Below are 22,092 nucleotides of genomic sequence, written 5' to 3'. Positions count from 1 at the left end.
ATGACCGCAGCTGTATCACTTCATCACATCTGTTCCATTGTCTTACAGTTGGCGAGCTGAAGTCTCGTCTGCTCTTTCTGTTGGCTGGGGCTGGCTCGTGTTTTGGATTTGATATAGGTTAACTTCTTTGGTTCCATTCCACCTGGAAAAAGCACACAACCAAACTCATGTCAGAGGATCTTTCTCGGCAGCCAAAAGGAATTCTCTCTCCTGACAACAAGAGGAGTCTAGTGTGGATTGAGGCGGACCGAGCCACGCTGACACACTGACCGCTGGCGTCTTCAGAAAGAGCCAGATTATCACTCTGAATTCAAAGTGGCAGGAGTGTGAGTGACACCGGAAGAAGCCGCGGCTGACATCTTGAGAGATGATAGATTTATAATTCTGACAACCACCTCAAAGAACTGAAACAGTGTGCAAATAAAGGCAGGCTTCAGTTTAGTCCCAGACACTCTTAAATCAAAGAGACAACATGTTCCAGTTCTCCCTCAGGAGACAAATACTTCAATATGCATTTCACCACAAGAGCTTCAGTCTGACGCAAGGTTAGCAATCTGAACCGTGTGCGGCTGCAGAGGGGTTCCGCTGTCAGTCAAACTCTTCACAACGTAACCCAACAACTAAGTGGAACATGTATGACATGAGCCAGATCCCTGAGCACTGCATGTGCCTGAGCTGCGTGCATGTATATGCAAAGGATTTACAGGTTAAATAAAAGACCTAAGGAATGTTTAAGGCAGTGTGCTCGAGCTGCTTTCGGATGCTCGGCTTCTATCTTCATGTCCTTGGCCAAACACACTGGCTAGTTCTCCTAGAAGCCTTGAGTGTAACATTCACCATCTGAGAATACGAGCGTATGCGACGGTGTGTAAGATCAGCATGATCCCTATGCATCATGAGCCATGTGAGAACGGAGTGCTCGCCAGGTGTAGAAGCAACAGCAACTCTTTTTTTGAAGCAGCAGTTACAGTTGTAATGATTCATTTAGAGTGTGAATTTAAAAAAATAAATCTTTTTTCTGTCACTCTAGTGATGCCACTCTTGACAGTGCCAATGTTTTCTGTGGCACATGTGAACAGGTCATGTCCACAGCATCTTCTGGAATGGAAGCTACCAGTGTTATATAATCGATCATTTTTATATATGTTGAATTTTGCTCTTTCAATTTCACACCCTGAAACTAAAGCAGAGAGCACGAGTTAAAGCTGACAGAAGTGGAGCATCATGAAACACTTTCCCTCACACGAGACTTCTCCATCTCTCCATCTCCCTGCAGTGCTCCTCAGAATGAAGAGATGAATTATGAATTACGCAAGGAAGACTTTTATTGGATACGTCTTTTTTTTGAGAGTGGTACATGACAAGAGTGAAGCCTGCTCTTAACTTTAGCTACTAAGTGAAACACTCATGTGAAGAATTATAACTCTTTAATGTATATTAAATATGATATCAAAATCACTGACAGTAACCAATGTTAAAATTCAGTATTTCCATTGAGGATCTTTATGATCAACAGTATAATGGAATTCTTCACTCATCCATCTCCATGACAATCCCATTCTCCAGACAGCGTCCCATCTCCCTTCCCAGTCATGGCCCACTTTGCTTCACCTTTTCTTCTTTCCGTCTGTTGCAGCGCAGCTCTGAAACGCTGCTGACAGCTCTACATATATTTTGTAATTCTCTCGTAAAGTCGCCCACAGCTACACTGACCCTGCAAAACGTGTTTTTCTCTGCTGAAGTGCTCTTGTTACTCATGGTTAACATTTGTGTAAATGGAGCTTGGCATTTGCGATTAAGGGGTTGTTGAATGCTGATGATTGAATAAATGCAGAGACACATGCTGATGGGATTTACTAGGTTGAAAATAGAAGTTTGCAACTGCTTTGTGCGATTGAATATGACCTGGACCGCGTGCAAACATCACAGAAAAGAGTAAGAATGATTTAGCGAAAGAGCACAAAAAGTGAGTCTACGGCACTGAAGCTTAAAAAACCATCCTTGTTACTGCTGCAGTCCAGAGGTCATGCTCCTTACTGACGTTTTTTCGGCTTTACTGTACCTTGTGGTGGTCTGGGAAGTCTGCTCTGGGTATCACACACACTGGGTTCAGACTGGGGTTGGATGGGCTGGAGGAAGGCCACAGTGGGGAAAGGCACTGACTGGATGCGGGTCATGGAGGAGGCAGACAGGGAGTTTGGCACCCCCGCATGGCTGCCGTCCTTAAAGCTGGAGGGTATTCTCCACCGGGGTAACGGGGAAGGAGACATGTCCTCGCTGGAGGAACCGGGGGCACTGGGAGGACTGAGGGACTGTTCTGGGGTTGATGAGGATTTGGGGAGGAGGTGCAGGATGGAGGAGAAGAAGGAGCAGGATTCAGGAAGGGGGATGGTCCCAATTCCACTGTCCAACGTTCGCATCTTGCAGCCTGCGGCACAAGGAGAACAGTTGAAGTGGCTCAGGGTATAGGGGCAAAGAAAAGGAGCACAACAGGAATGAAACAACAGGGTAACCATGGTTGAAGTGGTGCTGAGGAAACCATTCACTTTATTCTATTTGTTTCATACCCTCTGGACTGTAACTTCGCACCTTTGTCACTGAATTGGTAGCTGAGGAATCAGTGAGAGAGCCGGCATTATGAAATAAGGGCAGCCTTATTTCATAATGGTTTGTTCCCCCCATGCCACCTTATTCTGTCTCCCACATTGTCCCTGGTGCTCACTCACTCACTTCAACTTGGCGAGGAGTTCCTCTTGAAGCCGAGCTGAGAAATGTTAGTAATGATTCTGTTTCATAATCACGGGAGATGACTCGGCCAAAGCAAATCAAGCCCACTTGAACCACTGCATTGTATCACAGATGTTGTTTAATGGGTGTGTGAAAACTAGCATGCGCTGGTCATACCGTGAATATGAAAATGCACGTAATGGCATATGAAATGAAATCCAAATACACTGCAGGTGTGTGTATTTCATTTGCGACGTGTGAACACTAACTGTCACGTCGACCCAGTCACCTGTCATTCCTCAACCTTGAGATGTGGAGTTTGTATTGCTTACGCCTCCAGAATCATACATTAGATCACGGTCGTTACACTGATGAACCTTGTACATTACAAATATGCAGCGTGTATCATTGTTTGTATCAGCTCTTGTCATGCAGGCTTATGTTTTAATAAGTCGCCTGTAGCTCAACCTGTGGGCAGAGGAAACAGATGCTCCCCTTTTATTATTTAAGGCGCGAACACATGAGACCATACACGCCTCTTCTGGGTTTCTGCAGTGTGCAAACCAAATTCTTCTCATTTGACACATTACAAATCATGCTGCGGTAAAAACAAAAATTTCAAAATGAGGATAGAGAAAGAGTTGAAGTACTAGAAGTAAACTTGATGGCATTTGTTGCCATGGGAATTCAGTCTCAGGCTACAAAAACAGTTCAGCTGTGAACATCCGATTATGATGTAGAGGATGACTTATGGCTTCAGTCCGGTAACTTTACAAACACCCGTGATGGTCATCTACTGCAGCTTGTGTTTATCAGGATTTAAGCATCTACTGTGTGACTAAACAAGAACAAATCGTTTAACTGAGAAGCCTCAGAACCAGAGACATTATCGACTCGCTCGGTCTTCACTTGGAAGTTAACGAGAACCACTTTGACACCAGGTTCCCTGGAAAGACTGAATCACAGCACTGAGAATTGATCGGTGTCAACAAGCCTTTCACATGTGCCCCTCACATCCTCCCCCTGTCCTTCCTGATCATGGTTACATCAGGGAGCAGTTGTAGATAGAAGAACTAAGGTCAGTTTCAAATGGGAAACAAACAGTGGTTCCTTGAAAGTCTGTATGTACAGTACCCTGACTTCATCCTTTGCTCCCCTCAGTTATGTGACTAACAATCAAACTATACCCTGCTTGCACAGGCGAGCTCAGTGGGTCGTTGTTCACAGGAGGACAGTCTCACTAGTTGTAGAACTAGGTCCAGTTGCAAAGGATACATTTAAAGAATCCATGCTCACATCTTAACACGTCACGGAAGTAACAACTACATTTGCCAAGAAACCTTGTCAAGGAAAACAGCCAGAGAGTGTCAGCAGTAACCACGTGTTCTAAATTATAAGCTGAATAAATATTCATCTTTAAGGTGCAAGTGTTCAAAGACTGACACAGACGGGGGCATGATGTGTGGCTTCATTGGAACACTTGTCTTTAGGTGATGCGGATTTTGAAGACAGTGATCGCTGTGACTGATGATGGTCCGAGCGATCGCTGTTGCCTATTAACTAATATTAAATCTAATGTGCGCCGCCACACACACACACACACACAAACACACACGCGCGAGGACAACGTCATTCCAACTGCACTTTGTTGTGATTTGATGTCCGCTGATACAGAAATGGAGCAGAAGACACACAGACAGACAGTCTGTCAGTTTCTTAGACTGCTAGCTTTAAAAATAATAACAATAAAACTTTTTGACGGCTTTCCAGTAACTAGGGGAAACAAGAAAGAGAGAAAGAGAGAGAGAGAGAGAGGGAGAGAGAGAGAGAGAGAGGGAGAGAGAGAGAGCACTGCAGGCAGTAATTCCCCTCGCTCCATGGGAGAGCCACAGAGAGAGAGAGATGAGATGTGCTCAGCACATCATGTTGCCCACATCCTTATGGTGTGTTTATACCAAATGTGATTCTAATTTTTCACAAAACGAGATTACATACAAAGTCAATGAAAAGCAGACATGAATTTGGCATCACTCGTTTCCGGCCTGGCAAAGCAAATAGTGCGAATAACACAAACTCCTCATTCACTTCACTCGCTCGAGTTCAGACATTTGAACTTGTGCGTGACGTGTTGTCGCGAAAGCCAATAAGCGTTGAGATCCTCCCAATGTCACTGACGTCCATGTCTGAGTTGAGTTCACTTGCCTTACCCGTGCCAGTAAATATAAATGATCCAGCAGCCGAACGTGCGCAAGCAACGGTACATGAAACTACGCAGCATTACAACGTCAGGTCTTGACCGACTTAGCCCAAGACCCGTTAGTGCACCCGGCCCCCGCCTCCGGGGGGGAGAACATGTTTCAGGTAAAACTTTCATCAGGACAATGCGGGGAGATTAGTCTTCACAAACGTCCGCCCCGTTAATAGTCAAAAATAATTGGCAGAGTGAATTTCAAACAAGACGACATCAGAGATTGATCTCTAGCCTACAGCCTTCCGCAGTCAACACAGGGGCCAGTAGTGTTTGTTAGCAGCCTTAAGGATAAAGAAGGCATCCCTTAGAATTTAAACTGATCACTGTGTGGCCTCATTTCAGGCTGTGTGCTACAGTTAACTAACCAATTAGCTAATTGGCCTGCAAATTGATGTGAACAGTGGACCTCGCTTGGCGGTTCAGTGAGTGGTCCGACACAAAACATGTATCCATTTGCAGATGAGAAAGAGACATTCACTCATAAGCTAATTCTTTTCTGAGCTGGTTAAACTGGAGAAACTTCATTGAAGAATATTCTGTTGACAAATACAATTGCAAATAACCCCTAAGATATGCCGTAAAAATATATAATAGTGTACAATGTGTATGTAATGGAGATAATTAGCTTCCCATTGTCTATGAATATGTGAATGCTTTAATTTCCGTTTTTGATGTTTCAACTGTCTTTTTGTTCATATAGTTTTGATCTCATGTAGTTTTTGTTGGTGGTCTCTTTGAAAGTCAGTAAAAAGACTTGGAAGGTTGTAACTAGGTGTCTGTAGCCCGTTCTGTGTTGGGTCGACACTATTGTCTCGCTTTAAGCCAGTGTCCCCATCAATCTATAACAGGACGGTGACGGTTTGTCTTATGAATTTGGAACAGAGTAAAAGGAGAACTGTGTTCCGTAAAGCAAAAGAACATGCAGTTTAATTTCAGTTGGCTTTTAATATATGACATCAATGACTGAGACTGATGACATAAGCTACAGCCAGAAATGCAGTTTATGGTTATGGTATGAAACTACAAAAATGCTATTGTTGTTACTCAATTGGTTTGTATTATTAGTATTTCAAAACGTCATGCTGAAAACTGCTCTGTCAACAGTACATGAAGCCCAACATGTTTGTGTGGATGGCATAATTCAGCCCACAGCTGAAGGCAAAGTTAATTCACTCAGTTGTGGTCTGGATGAATGTGCTTAGCTGGTGCAGTGCAGAAATTTAATGAGGTGCTCAACCCCCGAGGGCACGTGTCCATCCATATCAAACGGGCTTTGCCGATGGTGTCACTCGGGCCGGTGCAATTTCAGCAGGTTCTATCATCAGTCCGCTACCTGAGATTTATAAATATTCTATTTTTAATTTAGGAGTCGAAATAAGGAATGAAATAAGGACCAAATCAAGTTTTAATTAGTGCATTCACACTGGCAAGCAAATGCGAAATAAGTAACTAGATGGGGTCGTCAAATCAGCCATGAATTTGAGTGTAAAAGAATGGACACGTCTCATGCTCAACGGTCACCATCTCGGCTGCAGAGCAGAGGGGGTGGGGGCACAAATGTATTTCCAAATGTGTGAAAATGGCGGCAGAGGAAGAAGGACGTGCCATTGGCGCAGACGGTGGCGTGATTTCACACGATACAGAGGGCACACACAAGAAAGTGAAATGTTTCTTTTTAGGTCAAGTGAGCAAAGCAGCCAGCAGACATCCTGATTACATGTTATAATCATCTGTACCCTGTCGGAAATCACACACTTTGCCACTGAGTATACTCTGTACACAGTACACTACATGTGAGTGTACTGACAGAAGTATCTGGAACATTTCTGTCTAGTTTCATCCTCTCACTTGAACTCTCTCTTCCGTTTTAAGTAGATACCAGATACTTTTTCAAACGAGGGGTTTGTGTCATTTAAGGTAGTTCTTATTGCACTAATGTACGTTCACGGGTCCATTTTTCTAATACGTTTGGCTTTAATTAGTAATTTTCTTTTGAGACACAATGATGGACAGCTAATACTGACTTGCGATTGGTCGGGCAGGTGTATTGCCAGGACTTCGATACTGTAGCTCCATTCCATGACTCACTACAATCTGGCTCCAAATTACATCACCAGTGCAAGAAGGCAGCGCCCATAAGTGAGATATTTTGGCCTTATTTTTATACAGCGGGAGGAAGTGGACATGCAACGTCCATCTTTATTTAAAATCACTGGTTTCTACTCAGAAAATCTTTATACACTGTATTTGGAGAGCTTTCACATCAGTGCCAAGGTGTCGTTTTAGACCCAATCCAAAAAAGAGAGACCCATTTTCTAATACACCAGCATTGCTGTTATATTGCACTACATCAAAAAAACAGAGGGGATAACTCTCATGGCTCTCACTGAGTAAACCTTTTCACGTTGAAAAATTGTATTAATGAATCCTTCTGAAGGGCCATAACTTGACTTAAATTAAGTCTGTCCACTTGTTTGCCTCTGGGCCTGAAGCGCTTTGATATTCAGAAACAACACAATCTAGTCGATCAGATTCCTTCAATAGAGTGGTCTACGCAAAAAGGTTGAAGAAAATTCATCAAGGGTCCACTAATTCCTCTAAGTCTGGTTGTGAGGGAGACTGGCCCCCCATGTGGGTGAATGGGCTCATCTTGATCAGATGAGCCTGTGCATGCATGTTTTCCGAGCTTTGAAGATGAGCAGTCACAGTAACAAACAATATCTCCCATAAATCCATGAAATACAACCATAATGAAATGGTTTCTATTTAACCTGATTCAAATTGCTTGTCAAAACAATACACAGTATACGGTAAATGCAGTAGAAAAAATAAAATGGACATCACAATGGAGGGGGGAAAGCACACACAGACAAAATAAGGAATTTTGTATGTGTTTTGACTGCTCATTGCATATTCATCATGTTCATAACTTACACATTTTTGTCATATTTGGTCTTCACTTCTGTCTGCAAACTGTAAAATGGTAAGCACAGATGAATCCTTGAGGGTACAATACTTACAAGGACAGAGCTAACAATGTTTTAAAGTTAGGTAAGTTCTGTTTTTCAGGTTCCAAGATGTACAAGTAGAGTGTCAGTGTAGGCAATTATGATAATCTAACGCAACAGAGAATAGGAAAATCTGACCTATTACTGCATCCTGGTTGGGACTCTTCACAGTAGATCCATTTTCACTATCCGGTCTCCGGCTCATCACCTGCATCTTTGTGTTTTTGTACAAGGAAGAGAAAGAAGGTACATCCATGCTCTGTAATACTCATACATGTACATTTTCAATGTTTGACTTTTACTTTCATCTAAAGTCCCTTATCATATTGTAGCAATTTGTTTTGAAAACCGAACATTCCTCTCACATTTTCCTCAAATTGTTTCTTTTGACTGGGATTTGGTCGGCATGCTTTTGAGAGTTTAGGAAGAAGGAGGAGGAACGTCAGGTCTTATACAAGCAGTTCTCCAGCGAGACACTGATGTCCACCATTTCAAAGGTTTTGAATTTTAAACTTTATTCAAATAGTCAAACTACAAAACAATGTAGCCTGCCGAGTGTTAGTGAAAAATCTCTCTTTAGATTCCATCGTAGGAAAAGTGTGTTACTGATAAGATCAACAATATCTCTGTTCCATTTAGGAGTCTCAAAAATCAATTTCATTATTCACACCACATGTTTAAGTGTTTAGTTACAATTTTGTAATTAGCACTAAAACCTTGAAAAACATAACAATTCAATTAAGTAACTAATGATTATAGTAATGATTAATCTACCTTTGGGTCCCCGGTGATGTCAGTATGTCCTTGTATCTCATTCAGGGACATTCCTGGGCAGGGCATTGATATGCATGCTCGCACTGCATCATGAGACTCTCTTCTCCCCACAGAGCTGAAAGAAAACAGTTTTTTCAACAAACCACTACATACTGTGATCCCTGATACTGTATTGACTATCCATTCCTAGGGTAATTAAGCTGATAAATCACCTTATATCTTTTGAAACCTGTCTAAGACGACTTGATACAAATTACAATTTTAATCATTTTAGGCAGTAGACTACCTTACTTGCATTAGGCAAGCTGGAGCAAGTCCTGAAGATTGCAAATGCTGACATTAAATTAAATCAAAAGATGACATTCATTATTGATTAATTAAATATCTTACCAGTCTTTTCCATCACTTTTTCTTCTGTCTCTCTTTTTGTCAGACTTTGCTTGCTTTCCTCCCAGAAGCGATGTAATCTTTGGCTCCCTCTTGTCTTCTTTTACCTTTGGTGGATCAGTCTTTTTGACACTTGGCGCAGGGAGCTTACTCCTACGAAAACCAAACCAATTTGCCAAAGTTGAGCCAGATTTTTGTTTCACTTCGTTGCTTCTCTCCTGATCTTGAGACTTGTGCAAGTTCTCCTCTATGCCAAGCATCACTTTCTCTTCGATTGTGGTTATAGAACTTTGTCTCTCTGGTTCTTCAGAGACTGGCTCACCAAAGGCGCTTGAAAACTGCTGCTCAATCTGAATGCGCCTAGCCTGCTCTCGCTGGAGTTTTAGACTTTGGAGTCTTTCACTAGAGGAGCCCAAAAATGAGGGAACTGTCAGGCCCTCTTCAATCAAGAAGTTGTTCAAAAGGGATCGATTCATTGGACAATGGTAGCTGCTGGAGCAACTCATACTTCCTGGAAGGACATCACCAAGAGAGTTTAAGGAGCTCCCTGAGTGTGTTTTGATCTGTGTGCGGACCTTTCCAGATCGGTTAAAGCTCGGTCTATCCATGTATCGTGCACCAAAACTCTGGCTACGAGCCTTGGCCCCATTCATGCCCATTACTGGCTTAAGGAGAGGTCTAGTTGATACTGACACAGACCTTTTAAAGAGCCAACCCTCTTCATCAAATCCCCAGTCTAACATCACACCACTGTCTGATGCAACAGGTTGAACAGCGGGCTCAGAATCCAGTGAGTTACAGCGTGTCTCAATCTTTCGGCGGACTCTGTCATGAGCACCACATTCATGGCTCACCTGGGGATCACACATAAACGTCTGAAAGGTCTGGACACTTTTTGTCATGGAATTTGTATCATCTTTGTTCTGTCTTCCGAAAATAAGGAAGGTACTGGTTTCCTGTCCTGTGATTGCCTCATTAGATTTAGCATTTACAGGGAGAGCCATTTTTACACCTCTTGAAGTGGAACTGTGAGAATTATTTGAAATTCCATGGTAGTAAACATTAGAATACACCTGAGGCAATACCTCTGAAAGTTTTGGCTCACTAGTGCTCTGTTGGGATCTTTGTAAGATGCTCTGACTTGGCAAGATTGAGGGAGCATTATTTCCATCATGGCATGTGGCAGTTATGTCCATAGAAAACTGTCGTGACTCTGATGCTTGAGATTCTTGAACTGGGACTGGTGTAATCTTCGATGAATGGGTATGGTAGAGCTTAGCAGCATCTTTTTGTGGTGCTGTGTGTTGATTGTCTTTTGTTGTACTGGATTGATGAGGCTGTAAGGCAGAACAAAGATGATATGATTGTGGCTTGGTGTTGTTTGATGCTGTCTTCCCAGTAGTAGAGCTTTGAGCCTGACCTACAGATTTATGAGCTTCAGGTAGGGAGTCACAGCTGGGTCTAAGAAGGAGAGAAGTAGTTCTACCCGGGGGTTGTGGAGGGGGTGGGGACATATGTTCTGAATGGGAAACATCACAGTGCTGGTCTTGGCGTCGTTGTTTTCGTGGAGAGCAGGGTAAGTTGTCATATATGCTCTCTTCCACCGAGTTGTTGCTTGATTGAGGTCTTGTGGCTTGCAGAGACAATTTTGTTGGGGTCTCAGAGCATTCATTGACCCCTGGAGGTTTAAATGTCTTTGAATATTTCACAGGGGAAGCAAGGGGAGAGCACTGCTGTACACTTTCGAGAGACTTGGAACTTGTCGATACCGTCATATCCTCATCCTTAGATAATGCTCCTTTGCTTGAACCATGTGTTTTACTGAGATTTGTTCTTTTGCTAGGAACACTTTGCCCAGTTGGGTTTGACTGTCCTTTGGACCTGTGACCCTTAATAAGTTTTTGGTGGAGAGGTGAATGTGTGTGCTTGGCTTGCTCTGGTCCACCATCTGCACTCTTGCTCCGCAAAATAAAAGCCTTTCTTGCTGAGTCACATGGCTGAGGTTTCTGTTTCCTCTGTGGAGATTGTGAGGTTGTGTTGTCCTGGCTTTCACCGACAGCTTGACTCCCCTGGTCTCTGCAATGGGTAACCTCCACTGAGGAGCTCCGCTGTCTGGCTTCATTTACACAACTAAGAGCTCTTGTTGCAGTATGTGGTATAGATGAGCTCAACTCACTTGTCCCTCCATCCATATGCTTGATCACAAGTCTGGCCTGTTGTCTTTTGACATTATCAAGTCTGGATTTACGGTCAGTAGACTTTTCTTGGTTATTGTTTTTGTCACTGAATTTCATACCTGATGCATTGTGCTTTTCCAATGAGTCTCTATTCTTTTCCTCTGTATGCATAAGGGTATCTGTTGGGCTTACACCAGGTTTAACTTTGGGGCCCTCCAAAAATAAGAAGTTGTCTGTCACAAGTGAGGGGAAAAGACCGGAATTCCCATCAAGTCTTACTGGGTCTTCTAACAAGTTGCCATCATCATCCCGAGTGACATCCAGTTTCTCCAAGCACAGAAGCTCCTTTGTTGGTTGGTCATTGGATTCCTTACTTTGTAATTTAGGGGCATCATCATCTGCATCATCAGAGTAAAGAGCACTACTCTCTTCTCCAGCCTTGAAAGGTTTACACGTGGGGGCTACTTGTTTGGCTGTAGCCCCTTGTAGGCCACACTTTACACCAAGCGAGTATATGCCCTCATTAGAGGTCATACAGTCTTTGCAGTGTGGTACAGGTGGATTTGAGTATGCCTCTTTGGAGCTGCACATTTGTAGATGCTTCAGGCCTTTCAGAATGTGACCTTCCTTCCATCCCAGTTCTGTCTGCTCCTTGGGTGCTGAATGATTACTGGATACCGAACCTGTACTCATCCTTTTGTCCCGGCTTGTGGCACACTGTTTATTACAAGATATTAACAATTATCAAAATGAAATTCATAGATGGAAAACTTTTGACCTAAAACTGAAAAAAAGAAGCTAGAAAAAAAATTTCTTTGACAAATTTTCTAAACTTAATCTTTGAAGAAAGATGAATGAAACGCACCTGCTTTGAGAAGCCACGTCCTTCTGCCCAAGTGTGGGAGCCACTGGAGTACTCGCTACAAGCACTGGAGAGTGACAGTTCACTGCCACTGCCACTACCACTGCTGCGTGGGCATGTTAGACTCAGCAGGCTGGGCCACCTTCCTGCAGGAATACCTGCTTTTCCATTTCTTTGGACCTCCTGCAAAATATTAAATTATTTAATAAGTAAACACTACAGATATACAGAAGCAATTACTTCACAAATGCAATAATTATGAAAACAAAATTTAAGTCTTTACTGATGTGGCGTTGATTATAAGAGACATTTAAAGGATATACAGAACATTTCATCAATACTGTTCTCAGTTTAACATTACTGAAAAATATTGAAATTGTGTCACATTTGCACCAGTGAACTGAATATGTATTCATCCACATAATCCCTGACATTATATTCTCCAGACTATATTTGCCGTGTGAACAATATACACAACCTAAGAGAATGCCCCATAGCTCTCCATTTGTCTCTGCAAAAGATCCCAAAGAATCGATATGCTGGATATATAACTGTCTCTTTCCACCATTGAGAAATGGAATAACATTTTCCTGTCCACTATAGTAAGACGGTTCCTGTTTTAAAACACATTGTGTTTTCATGTTTCTGTGGTCTTACAGGTATGGTGGTTTAGACATTTCAAAGTGATGCCTCTGTTCTGACATGATGGCAGACTTTTATGGGGCCACTTGTCCGCTGTTTATTCATATCTCAAAGGTAACTGCACCATGACTTAGTGGTGTTGGATGATAAGGCTTTTGGGTTGGTCAGAATCTACAAAATGAACTGAAATTGATATTTACATAGACTCGGGTGCCTCGTTTTTTGGAAACTCTCCATAATCTCAGTCACAATACAGTTCTGTCCTTAAATAATATTAACCACTGCTCGTATATCTGTAGGGAGCTTTTAAAGTGGCAGTAAACAATTTTGGAGAAAGGGCCAAAAAGTGTATTAGATTCAAATCGCATACTGCCCCTTTAACTGGTAGAAGCTCCTATAGGGTTAAAACCACTGTAGGGTGACGCTGGTGTTCAGGAAAGCGAACCATGTTCTTGCCAAGGTAGAATCTTCCCCTCGCCACTTTCAAATATAAATGACTAACTCTGTTGTGCCTTTTAGGTTGTCCTACTGCATTATTATTCCCCTTTGTTGCATTTGCAACTTAACTGCACAATTACTGAATTTCTGTCTATTTGTATATTAGCCAATTTGATCAATTTCATCAATGTTTTAAAAATATAATTTTATTATTGTTTTGTTGCTTCCTGCCTTATAGCTTACTACTTTTCTTTTTCCTATGTTAAACACTTCAAAATGCCAATTTTAAAATCATTAAAGGCGCATTGCCTTGGCTTGCCACAAAGTCATCCTTTGTTATGATTATTACACAGGACAAAGGGTGGACAACTTTGTCACATTTGATTATGTTTTTTGTGTTAAATTTGATTTTCATACATTGAAATGTAATAAAATATATGCCTAAAAGTGTATAAACATAATTTTGATGTTTTCATTTCATGGTTGTAGATCCACTTATCCGTGAAAGCCCCTGTTTAGGAAGCCAAATGTGACCAGGCATGGTGCAGAGGCTGTTTGCATTGTTGCCATTTTCAGTCACAGGGACCAAAGGTAGCAAGTGTTGTGACCCCATTTAAAAAACATTGATCATTTGCAAGGCCGCCATGGCCAGCTTCCTCTCAAAGTCATTTGTGTCATCTGTTAGCAATAATTAGTGTGAATAGGAAATAATTGCATAAGGGAGCAGGGGACTAAACTGATTTGGTCCATTCATTGATATTCACCTATCATTTGATAATCCGTGCTAGCCATTGTTTCACAAGCACTGGAGGAGAAAGCCACATTCGACCATGCTGGTGCGGATTAATCTTGGAACTAATTACAGTCAGCGTGTCGAGGGGTATCTGAGATTTGACACAAGTTAATACAGCTTAACAAAACTCTCAATCAGAGCGGCGCTGTACTTAAAGTCAAAGGCAAATTTAAAGGGCTCGCTGAGACGTGTTTTTTTCAGTGGGTTCTGTTTTTTTGTGTTTTCCACTTTGTAAAATGGATTTTCTTAATAATTAATTTCTGTTCCATAAAATTCAGGCATGGTTACTTTAAGGGATGGAAAAAAATGATGCCTCTTTATCTACAAAGCCACATCCAGATCCTTTTACAAGATAGAGGTTAAACACTATGTGAAGGTTGGCAGAAATCATTGATTTTCTGGATATACAGTATCTACAGTACACTGAAACCTGTTGTATTTGCATTCTGCTAATTACTTTCACCAAAGTGCACAACAAGATCTGTGTTTTAAGACATTATCACTATCAACATGTTTTTCACTTTTTCTGCTTTTAACTTTTAACACTCAAAAGTGCCAGGATAAGCCAAAACATCTATGTTGAAGCAAAGAGGAAACGTGAGTAAATATTTATAAATGTACGACACATTCATGTGCTGAAAATAGATTTTCTGTCTACCCTAGCGGTTTTCTGACTGGCTAGAGCCGATCATGAACAGGAAGTGCTTGAGCAGACATTGTGGAGCACTTCATACTGCATACGTTTGTATGAAATGTGCCATGTGAGTGAAATTATGTTTGTTTGTGAATAATTAATACTATCAACATTATTTTTTGTGATGGTCGTAGAATCACTGCTAGACTCATTTTAATATAAAGCCTTTTATAGTTTTAAGACCCTTAGTATGAACTTTATTGCTCTCCTTTTTATACATACATTTATATGTATAAGCATATTCTTTTTAATGTATATATTCTTTTTTATATCACATGTTTATACCTGTACAAAGCAACTGAATCTGTTCTGTTTAAGTTCACTGTGAGAGCACAGAAAACCTTCTGAAGACATGGGTGTTTACTAATCAGACTGATCAAGCAAAAAACCCCCAAAAGAAGTATTATGGGACATGTACAAATCAAGTTTTTGGGAATGTGACTCGTTATAGAGGCTGAAAGTCAAACAGCTTGACCGCTCATCCCTGTAGTGCTGGAGATTTCTCTCACAGTTGATCAGCACTTATCAAGGGCCAAATGAATGGTTTTTTTGAAAGTATTTTTCTTAAACAATTCTCTCTGGATAATCATGGCAGCAGGATGGTGCATGTGGGATTTGACTGTGTGTGGTTCAATGATGTGTTCTAATAGTTTCTGGATGACGACGGCTGATGTATATAGTTTCACATGCAATCCCAAAAATGACTTGGGGCTTTTCTTGCGAGTTGGTGCCAATAACAACAAATATGGAGTATTGCAAATGTGCTTTTTTTGGGTAACATTCACATTAACATTCACTCACACAGTTTCCCCTCTTCTGGTTAGTGAAATATTGGCATGTCCAGGATATTGAAGTGGTCATTTGTTATTAAGCCACTTTCGGATTCACTGCCACTGAACCAGAGTGACGATAAGCAAAGCGTTCAGCCACAAGGACTCCTCCAGATGTGTCCATGCCTCCCCCCGTGAGCAGAACCACAGCAAGGTTACACTCACTCCACCGCTCCACGGACCACAGCTCCCTCCACTCAGGCCTTTTCAACTCTCATCACATTCACCATCACACGCATCACCACTCCATCCCCCTCCTTGTCTTCAGTCCAGTGTCATCAATATCTCTTGCTCGTCTACACCTGGCTGATTTCTTTCTGTTCCACGTCCCCTTCATCTCGCCCGCCCTCCCTCCTCGCTGCTGCAGTGTTTTGCCCGCTGGGTTCTAACTAGCACTGCTGCTCCCTGTGGGGTCGGCACACTGCTCCAGTGAAGGACTGAATACATATATCACAATAAGTGATGATGATAGATCAAATACATCTGCAGCCTTCAGCTCTTCATTGATGGACATAACATTCAAGACAATCAGTTTGCTCACTGATTTCCAAATCAACTTCTTGTTGATCAGTACAATCAATCAACCTGCACATGTGAACCTCATTGTTGGTGTTGGAGGATCTCTCTTCCGGTCAAAAGCAAATGCATTTTCAGACACAAGGGTGATTACATTTTGTTGTATGACTTCACAGGGAAGGAATATCGAATTCCAAAGAAGCAGATCAAAAATTCACTTGACTTCGTTGTATATTTGCAGGAAGTTTATCAGAGCAAAGAGAAACCTGCCGCTCGGCCCCCGGTCTCCAGAGGTTCCGTCTGCTGGATTCTAATAATACTGTGACAGAGCCACGAGATGTTCTCCAGCTCTCTGGCACAGAGACGCAGGGAAAAGACGTCTCTGTTGCTGTCCATGGGATCATTCAGACACCCAGAAGAACTCAAGTCTAATGGTAGGAACAATATAACTCGTGTGCACATCACGTATACGTCCCTGCATATCAAGCCCCCCCCCCCCCCCTCATTTTGTTGCTACAGCTGTTAAATCTGTCAGGCTGTCTGTCCTTTCTGCACATTGTGCACTACAGATACAGACCACACAGCAGATTGGCTGCTTTACCTTTTAAAACGTTTTTTTTTCTACAATGTGTCTTTGACGACAGACAGCGGTAGACACAAAAAAGCCTTCTTATATTTACAGACTGAAATGACAATGGTGGCTGGCAGATTTTGAATAAATATTATTCAATCCATTTTTCTACTTTTGTGTTTTTGGTTTTGAAGAGGTTAAAAAAAAAGACTCCAAACTGTTTAAAATGCAGAGAATCACTCTCCTCACACTGCTGTCCACAAAGTTACAGCATATGGCCAGATCTCAAACCTGACGGGTTATTGCCAAGTTATTGTCACTAGGCTATGGTTGGGCAATGGCTTTTTGGGGAAAGGGTTCAGATTCAGGGTAAATCAGTCCATTATTACTAATTTTAAAATGCTGTATTTGATGAGCTTTATCGGGAGGGAGGGGCCTTAAAGAGACAGGAGCTAAGACCAGGCGTGGTGTGTTCACTGAACATTGGAGCATGTAAACCTCTTCAAGTAACAACTCAAATTCAAATTAGGAACCTCAATATGAGCATATTATGTCTCCTTTAACTAGTTATAAGCTGTTTTAATTCTAGCAAGTCCATAGGAACAGTTGGGTCCTGAAGAAGAGCGGTGGCTGTGATTATATAAAAAGGTTTCCCTTATCAATACAACTTCTGATGTGCTCACTTGCCTCTGACATGATTTGTAAAACAAACAGACTGGAAACAGAAACACACTCACTCCCTCTGTCTCATTATCCCGTGTGATGAGCCTCGAACCTCGCTCACAGCCAGCCCACCTGACTGGGAACAGGGCTGCCTAACAAGCATATCTCATTTTCCATTTCAATAATTCATACTTGATTACATCCGTGTCATCTGGCAAATTGATACACAACCCTTGTTACTGTATGTCTCCAATACCCACTTTGTGAAAGGATCGGGGCTTGTGAGGAACAGTGACCTTACGTCATACCATGTCTAGCACGCCGAGTGTGTTCCATATGAAAAGATGTTTGGGGTAAACAAGAAACCTAAAACACTAGTACTAGTACTGTCATTTCAGAACACTCTGACAGTCATCGACCATCGGTTAGAGTCGGTCGAGACCAAGTAAGGGAAACAAACACATTTCTGCTGCATTAGTAAACTGGCATCTCTTTCTTTTAGTGGACTGTTGTTATCAGAGGGGATTACATGTAAAAGTTGTGTCTGCAGCCCCCCCCCCCCCCCCCTAATTATCCTCAGCATTTGGTATTCAAGTGTTGTTATGTAAATGAATTATCGTCTTATCTTGAAATTCTCTCAGGCAACTGGAAATGTTTCCAGTTGCACAACATGGAATCAGAGCTGTGACTTCTCTCCAGACGACGGCTGTCGAATCACCCCGCACTTTGAAATCTCTGATTTGAATGCGAGGCTTGTTCCAAAAACTTTTGTTTGCGACTTTACTGGAGACAAATACAACAACTGTGCTAAATATTGGAGCTCCGGGCGTGAGATAATTCCCTCACACTGCTGACGTGGCCTCCTGGATAGCCGGGAAAGGTTCGTGAGTAAATCAAAGGCTCAGTATTTGGCACCTACCAAGTTGTTTTTTTCCCCGTCATGCTCCCAGCAATGTTGTGTTATCAACTAGTACTTTTTTTGGGGCTGTAAAAATTTGTTTTGCCTGGTGAAACAGTGAAATTAGAAAGTCAAATGTGGAATTCAACATCTGCACCAACACTGTTTTACTCGCTTGGCATGGAAGTGGAAGGACAGACTGACAGACAGTTCAAGAAATGTGACCAATCAATGGTCGTTCTTGCAACTGATGGTAATAATAATAACTAACTGTCATAATCAGCGAACACCGCTGCATTGATATTCTGTCATTAGAGCTGTTAACTTTCCAAGCCAGACGATAGAAACAATGAGACCTGTAGTGTAATGGCACATGGAGGATGAAACTCCCGACAGGAGCAGCTAAACGTCTTTGCAGTGATCCATGCCGGTCTCCTACGGAGACAGAATCCCTTTTAGCAGAGTCTGTGAGTCTGACCTTCGCAGGAAAGGTTAGCGATGAAGAACGGCATTTCCTGCTCTGCTAGGCTGCCGCATACTAAACGACCTGGTTAGGGAATTCCTTGACTCTCCAGGATGATTTCTGTTAAGCTGGAAAGGGGAATTTCGGCAGTGTTCAAACACTTTGAACAGTATTTTCAATGTTGATTAGGAATTCTGTCTTTGATGTAAAAGTGCCTCGTCCACGACTCGCTGCTGGGACAGGGATCCTCGGGATTAGAGCGGTTAAGACAAAGGTTTGGAGGAAATTCTGACAGTTTTCTATAGCTTCAATTAATTTTCTATTTTTTTCGAGAGGCCTCGTCGAGTGTCACAGCCCAATGACAGGACACGATTACACCTAATCAGAGCAGCAACATGTGACATGAGGGGTGGGGCCAGTTACAGCAGACACATCTTACTTATCAACAAGCCCTCGTTCTTCTGCAATAGTGGATCAACAGACCAAATCACATTACCGGCAGCCCCGCCCCATCTGACTGTAAGGGTTGACGTGTCCATATAAAATCTTCTTTTACGATTTGCAGAGCTGTATTCACCAGCACAGCGCACGCTTCCAGTGTGTGGTAATTGGCTTCAACCAGCGTAGTGTGTGTAAAACCTGCTGGTTCTCAGGGCAGTTCACCTCTCTGACTGTAGAACCAGAACAAAGGGGCCGGGCTCAGCCGCCCGTCAGGGGCTTCCCTGCAATATCCAGTTCAGGTTGCAAAAAAGAATGGTCCGTCCTTCACAGGTCTCTTCTGTCATCAATTAGTCATGGCACAGCGGGCCCGCTGACTTTAGATTCACACAAAGGGGATTCCTGTACAACATGACAAATGTACCAGATTGTGGACACAGCGGGCGGCGCTGTGCAGAAAGCCCCCGCGCCACTTGATTATCGTTGGAGTCAAAGTGGCCACATCAAGCCCGTCACCAAGGGTACGTTAAAATAAATACTAAAAATATGTACAAAATCAGCCAACATGTGAATCAAGGAGGAATGGTGAAAGGAAAATTAAAAACTCTACAGGGTGCCCTAATATAGAGAGAATATATATTAGGGAATATATATATACTGTTTATATTAGGGGTGTAGCAGTTCACAAAATTCACCGTTCGGTTCGATGTCACACAGTGGCGTCATGGTTCGGTATGTTTTCGATACAGCAAAAAAGAAATGCTAGAGAAATTTCCTTGATTTTTAAATATTTTAAATTTATTCAAACTAACATAATAATGTATGATGTTGTCGTATTTTATACTTTAAACAATGGTGGAGCTATATTTGACCCTTCTTCCAAAACAAAAGCAGCAGAAATACAAACAAAAGAAAAGAACAAAAGAAACTTCTTATTTAATGGACTGCCTTGTTGAGCGCAGTGGCTCCGAGAACATTATATTTCACACAATTTTAAGCTTTATTTAGGGTTTACAACGAATCATTCGGTTCTTAACGTGTGCAGAACCAACAGCTGAAAAATGAAATGCTATTGTTTTCTGGGTGGGTTTCTCTCTCTCTCTCTCCCCCCCTCCCCCCCCCCCCCTCTCTCTCTGTCCCCCTCTCCCCCCCCCCTCTCTCTCTCTCTCTGTCCCCCTCTCTCTCTCCCCCCCTCCTCTCTCTCTCCCCCCCTCCCCCCCTCTCTCTCTCTGTCCCCCTCTCCCCCCCCTCTCTCTCTCTCTGCCCCCCCCCTCTCTCTCTGTCCCCCTCTCTCTCTCCCCCCCCCTCTCTCTCTCTCTCTCTCTGCCCCCCCCCTCTCTCTCTGTCCCCCTCTCTCTCTCCCCCCCCCTCTCTCTCTCTCTCTCTCTGCCCCCCCCTCTCTCTCTGTCCCCCTCTCTCTCTCCCCCCCCCTCTCTCTCTCTCTCTCTCTGTCCCCCCCCTCCTCTCTCTCTCTCTGCCCCCCCCCTCTCTCTCTCCCCCCCCTCCTCTCTCTGTCCCCCCCCTCCTCTCTCTCCTCCCCTCTCTCTCTGTCCCCCTCTCTCTCTCCCCCCCCCTCTCTCTCTCTCTCTCTCTGTCCCCCCCCTCCTCTCTCTCTCTCTGCCCCCCCCTCCTCTCTCTCTCTCTCTCTCTCTCTCTGCCCCCCCCCTCTCTCTGCCCCCCCCCTCTCTCTCTCCCCCCCTCTCTCTCTGCCCCCCCCCTCCTCTCTCTCTCTCTCTCTCTCTCTCTGCCCCCCCCTCCTCTCTCTGTCCCCCCCCTCCTCTCTCTCCTCCCCCCCCCCTCTCTCTCTCCCCCCCCCCCCCCCCCCCCCTCTCTCTCTCTGCCCCCCCCCCCTCTCTCTGTGGTCCGTTTGCAGGCTCCTAACCTTTAGAAGCAGAGCACTGCTCATGTCAACTTCAGACTGCCTGGAAGCAGGCAGTATCTGTCAGTGTGTGTCAGTGTCCCCCGCGCCACGTGCTCCTACCTGGGAGACAGGAACCGTGGACATTTTGACACGTTGTTGAAACAGCACGCTCAGTATGCGGTTCTGCTGCTCCAAGTCAAACACCCGGGTCCGCAGCTTCACACACTCCTCCTTCAGGTCCTGTAAACACCCGACGGGGAGGAAGAGAACTCATGAGATACACGAGACAGCTACAGAAAACTCCTGTAAAGAAATGACTCAATACTGTAGTCAAGTTGAAGTGATCCTGAACGTACATACATTTACTCTGTTCCATTTATCTGATGGCTGCGGTTACTTTACAGACAAAAAGAAACATTTTCATTACACCGCTAATTTGACAGTTACTGTTGCATTCATGTATTGTTCCACTGAGGACGTATGAACACATGTACTTATGTTCTTTTAAATGATCGTACTGAACTGTAATTGTAGGAGCCTGTTCACGTCGATGACACTCTGAACACATTTGTGGTGTATTTTAATCCAGCAGATTGAGGAAAATGACAGGAGATAATCTACTTGTCCTGTTGAGTGAATAATAAGACAGTGGTGGGACAAAGTCAGTGTTTCAGGAACATTTTTAATATTGGCTATGAAGCCATAAGTCAATATTTGTCTCCCACTCAGTTTGATCAGTGTTCATATCATTGGCCGAGTGCAGCTTCATGTGTCAATAGATTCATAAGGTTTCATTATGCCCATTTAGTTTCCATATCATTATCATTATCATCATATAGTTTGTTATAATAAGTGACGCTGTGTCCACACCTTAGGAGATTTAAATGCGTGGGCAAATTATGAAACAGTTGTCAGTCTCATTTAAATAATTCACCTTAACAAACTTATTCCAAATTCCAAATTAATTTATTGCATTCCAATGCAAACTTTGTGTCAGGATTGTGTGTCAGGACTGTTTTGCTCATTTCTGTGCTCAGCACATGTACTGTTGTCACTAAACGCTCGTGTTCTGTAATCCCGCTCTGCACATGGTCAGAGT

At 43.0% G+C, this 22,092-nt stretch overlaps 1 protein-coding gene across 5 annotated transcripts in view; it reads right to left on the bottom strand.

Moving 5' to 3' along the window:
• LOC118282730 (nck-associated protein 5-like) overlaps window positions 1-22,092 on the bottom strand; it is a 60,591-nt gene that overhangs the window by 5,006 nt on the left and 33,493 nt on the right. Inside the window, exons 7-13 of one of the 5 annotated variants that reach the window (XM_035604066.2) lie at window positions 21,114-21,233; window positions 12,190-12,369; window positions 9,151-12,041; window positions 8,761-8,875; window positions 8,125-8,194; window positions 2,063-2,428; window positions 47-142 (exon numbers count right to left, since the gene is read on the bottom strand). In XM_035604066.2, the coding sequence (XP_035459959.2) occupies window positions 47-142; window positions 2,063-2,428; window positions 8,125-8,194; window positions 8,761-8,875; window positions 9,151-12,041; window positions 12,190-12,369; window positions 21,114-21,233 (3,838 nt within the window). Of the gene's footprint in view, window positions 1-46; window positions 143-2,062; window positions 2,429-7,912; window positions 7,952-8,124; window positions 8,201-8,760; window positions 8,876-9,150; window positions 12,042-12,189; window positions 12,370-21,113; window positions 21,234-22,092 lie in introns of those variants that run through there. The other 4 variants (XM_035604063.2, XM_035604069.2, XM_035604068.2 and 1 more) reach the window with 4 other exon arrangements.

The sequence above is a fragment of the Scophthalmus maximus genome, chromosome 14 (genome assembly GCF_022379125.1).
Source record: "Scophthalmus maximus strain ysfricsl-2021 chromosome 14, ASM2237912v1, whole genome shotgun sequence".
Lineage (NCBI taxonomy): Eukaryota > Metazoa > Chordata > Actinopteri > Pleuronectiformes > Scophthalmidae > Scophthalmus > Scophthalmus maximus.
This window is presented reverse-complemented; position numbering and strand designations above follow the sequence as displayed.